Raw genomic sequence first — 4311 nt, forward strand, 5'->3', positions numbered from 1 at the left:
ACCTGGGTGGCCCAGTCGGTTAAACGTCTGCCTTCAACTCAGGTCGTGGTTCCAAGGTCCTGGGATGCAGTCCCACATCAGGCTCCTTGCTCAGAGGGGAGCCTGCTTCTCCCTCTGCCTGCCGCTCCCCCGCTTGTGCTCGCGCGCTCTCTCTCTGTCAAATAAATTAATAAAATCTTTTAAAAAAAAAGTTAAAAAAATCAATTTGAATCAGGCAGCTCCGAGCCACCCAGCCCCCTCCATGTGCACCACCCTCCCAGCTCCTCCATGCCTTCACCAATCCCGAAGTTCTCCTAACCCCATCCTCCTGCGTTTTTAAGGACGCTTCATTACACAGGCATCAAGTGATGGGAACTGAAAGTTCCAACCCCCTACTCCTTCGTTGTTTCCCCTGGCAACCTGGCCCCAAATCTCAGGTGACCAGGAGGGCTTTCCAAAAGTCACCTCATTAACATAACAAAAGACACCTTGATCGCTCTCAGCACTTAGGGAATTCCAAGGGTTTTCTGGCACTGGAGCCCCGTGCCAGAAATGAAGGCAAAGACCAAATAGATATTTATTATAAAGCACTATATTACAGAGATACACAAAGAAAAAAAACATTTTTATTAGAGAAAGGAAGAAAAAAAGAGAGAAAACACACCCTCCCAACGGATCTGGGCCGAGGTGCAATAGTTAGGGGTGCACCCACTGAACCCCAAAAAAGGTCTCATCAGTGTTTGGGGACGGCAGCAGAGGTAGGGTGAGGTTGGTGCAGAGCGTGTCCCCTTGGGCCAACGGTGTCAGGCGCTGGGAGGTGACCACACAGCCTTTGTGGAAGTTGAGGCGCAGCAGGCTGATGCTGTGGGCCGCTGGGGAGCAGATGTCCACTGTCAGGGTGGCCCTGGGGGGCGTGGTGGCCCGCAGGGAGGATGAGCAGTTGGCCAGTGTCACTTGGATGTGCAGCCTATAGATGCCACTGCGCTGGACACGCAGCTGCCCGTTGTCCAGCTCCGGTCCGTGCACGAAGGAGCGGCCCAGGGCTGGGCCTCCCAGCCAGTGCAGCCTGCAGTCCTGCCGCCGTCCTGGAGGCAGAGTGTCAGGGAGGTGGGAGGATGGAGGTTTAGGGAAACCGTGCTATAGCCCAGATGGCCAAAATTCCTCAGTTGAAACCTAACCCCCAAGGTCACGGTATTGGGTGGGACCTTTGGGAGGGGATGAGATCATGAGGGTGGAGCCCTCTCTCCCCCTGGTCGGCCACGTGAGGACACAGAGCAGAGACGGGTGTTTAGTATATGTGCTGCAGAAGCGAGCACTGGCCGTCTAGAGACCAGGAAGCAGGTTCTCACTAGACACCGAATCTGCTGATGCCTTGATACTGGACTTCCACCTTCCAGAAGTGTGAGAAAGAAATGTGCTGTTACAAGCTGCCCCCTCTCCCGTATTAGGTCCCTGCAGCCAGAGAAGTGCCAGAGAAGAAAAAGACGAACAGGGTTTCCCTCCATTACAAAATGGAATGAACACAGCATCTGAACCTCTGGGGAGGAGCTGGAAAGGCCTCATGGTGGGGAGGGTTAGAGGGAGGCTGGGAGGGGAACGGCCTCCCCACAGGCCACCAAACAGCTGGCTCCGTCACCACCTCCACCTCTTTGTTCTAAGGCCACCTTCTCAGGGACGCCCGCTCCTGAGGACCCCCGCTGTCCGTGGCAAAACCGACCCCGGCACGCCCCAATCCCCTCCCCTGCTTAATTTTTCTGTAAAACCTATCAGAGGCGGGTTGTACCCTCCGTGGCATGCTGTGTATTTAGTGGGTCCAGTTTTTACTGTCTGAGCCTATGGGTACTAGGGAAGCAGAGTTCTCTTCTCTTTTGGGGCACCTAGAACAGTGCCGGGCTCACAGGAGCTGCTCAGTTAAGGTCTGTGGGGTGAATGAAGGAATCTGGTGCCCGAAGACCGTGATGGGCGGTGTTTGAGTTCCCTGAGGCAGAAGATAAAGTGTGAGGGACTGAGAAAGTAAGGTAGTAGAGAGCCAGAAGCACACTGCCCCACCTTGCCTCTCTCTCCCTCTCTCTTTCTCTCCCTTTCTCTTGTTCTTTCTCTTTCTGTCTATCTCGATTTCTCTTTCTTTCTCCCTCTCTCTTTCTGCCTCCCACACAAGCACGAGGGGTTACCTGTGTGGTTCAGCTGGAGCTCAGCCATGTCCCACTGGAAGAAAAGAAGAGAAAACCGGTGGGCACATAAGCATGAAGGTTTTAAGTTCCCCCTAAACGAAGACCTCTCTTTTCTCTGCTCGTCCTCCTACCCACTTCTCAACCCCTTGGACTGAATTGTGACTTTTTTAAAAAAGATCTTTTAAAGAGGAAGTAGGTTTGAACTAAATTACCCACACCTGCTCTCTCCGCTGCAAGGCGCCCCGCCCCGCCTGCGCAGCCCCCAAAGGGGGGTCCCTGTGGTGGGTTTCTAGAAGAGCGGTGTGGGTCACCCTGCCCTCAGAGGCACCGAACCCACCCTCTCCCAGCTTTGTGAAGCCCCCAGCAGCCTCTGAGTCAGCCTGCTGGGGGAACACCAAAGACGAGTCATTTTCCATGCCCACATCAGAAGCCCCTTTCTCAGCAGCAACCACCCCACCCGGGATCCCCACCCGGGATTTACCTCCTGGTTTCAACCGACATTCCCTACGCCCCAGCCCAGACATCCAGGGCAGCCATGCCCTATCTGCCTGCTCGGGCTCTGTCTCTGGCCCTATTCTTCCCCCACCAGATCTTCCTGGATGATTTTTCTCCATCTCATTCTATTTTTTTTTTTTTTTTTTTTTTTGGTGGTGGTCTTCTGTCAGTCTGCGCCCGGCTCTGCCTCGATCCCATTCTCTTCTCGGTAGTTCATCTCCCCTCCGCGCCCCCGCAAGGCACCACCCGGAGGTCCCCAGGCTCCCGGAGCAGGTGGCAGGTTTGCATCTCTCTCCTCCTTCCTTTTCAACTTACCCCAGGTGACTCGAGCTGCCGCGGCTGCGCGAGGCGCTGGGTGCAGAGGAAAATCACAACTACCACAGCGCCCGCCAGAGCGACCTTCTGGATGGACGCCCAGGGCAGGCGGGGCACCGGGCAGCCAGAACCCTCCTCGGCCATCATGGCCCTCAGCCGGCGCTGCATCAGCCCTGCCTCTGCTGGCAGGCGCGGGGCGAGCCACGGAGCCAGGAGAACAGGAAACGTCAGCCCTCGCTCAGCTCGGAGGCCTCCGCCTGCCCAAACCTGCCTGGGACCCGCCCCACCCCACTCTGGGGATGTCCGGCAAAGGGGAGGGATTTGAGCTGTTCACCGAGCAGGGAAATCCCCTCCAGCTTCTGCTCATCCCCAGCTCCCAGCGGGGTAGTGGGCCAGGGATCGAACTGCTGCATTGGGCCCCTCAATCTTCCTATTTGACTCCTTACCCTCACCTTCCTGGTGGTGTTCATGCATTCATTCATTCATTCAACAAACCTTCACTGAGCATCCCCTATGGACCAGATGCTGCGCTGGGCTTTAGGGGTACAGCAAGCAGGCAGGGATGGCAGGGAGGCTCCCCAAATATCCTTGTGCTTCTCTCCACTTTCCCAGCCTCCCTGGGACGTTGTGGGGCCACGTGACTGACCTGCCCAAGAGAAGAAGCAGATGGCCGGTCACTTTGTTGGCCTGCTCTTATAAACCCCCCACAGCACCCTTCAACTTTCTCTTCCTCTCAGAGGCCCCCTTTTCCTGATGGCCGCAGTGGGTTGAATAGTGTCCGCCCCCCCCCGCCCGCCCAGATTCATGTCTGCCTAGAACCTCAGTTGGTTCGTGACCTCACTCGGGAACTGGGTCTTCGTGGTTGTAATTAGATGAGGTCATACTGGATTCCAGTCCTAGATCCAACGAATGGCATTTTGCAAGGAAAGGAGAGGACACACAGAGACGCAGAGGGAAGGTGGCCATGTGAAGATGGAGGTGGACATCAGAGGGATTCATCTACAAGCCAAGAAATGCCAAGGATTGCTCAGAACACCAGAAACCGGGAAGAGGCAAGGAAGGATTCTTTTTTTTTTTTTAAAGATTTTAAAATTTATTTTATGAGAGAGAGAGTGCACAAGCAGGGGGAGCTGCAGAGGGAGAGGGAGAAGCAGATTCCCCGCTGAGCTCGGAGCCCGAAGCGATGCAGAGCTCCATCCCAGATCCCAAGACACTGGGATAAGGACCTGAGCCGAAGGCAGACGCTTCGTCGACTGAGGCACCCGGGTGCCTCTGGAAGGATTCTTTCCTAAAGCCTTCGGAGGGAGCGAGGCCCTGTGGACACCTTGATTTCAGACATCTGGTCTCTAGA

At 55.5% G+C, this 4311-nt stretch overlaps 1 protein-coding gene across 1 annotated transcript; it reads right to left on the minus strand.

Moving 5' to 3' along the window:
* Positions 1-638: 638 nt before the first annotated feature.
* CD70 (CD70 molecule) lies at positions 639-3131 on the minus strand. The gene is made up of 3 exons (XM_027587392.1): positions 2961-3131; positions 2151-2184; positions 639-1064 (listed from the first exon to the last, which is right to left on the minus strand). Exons 1-3 carry the CDS (start codon positions 3126-3128, stop codon positions 676-678), a joined length of 591 nt encoding a protein of 196 aa, XP_027443193.1. The 5' UTR covers positions 3129-3131; the 3' UTR covers positions 639-675.
* Between the last annotated feature and the right edge of the window lie 1180 nt (positions 3132-4311).

The sequence above is a fragment of the Zalophus californianus genome, chromosome 1 (assembly GCF_009762305.2).
Source record: "Zalophus californianus isolate mZalCal1 chromosome 1, mZalCal1.pri.v2, whole genome shotgun sequence".
Lineage (NCBI taxonomy): Eukaryota > Metazoa > Chordata > Mammalia > Carnivora > Otariidae > Zalophus > Zalophus californianus.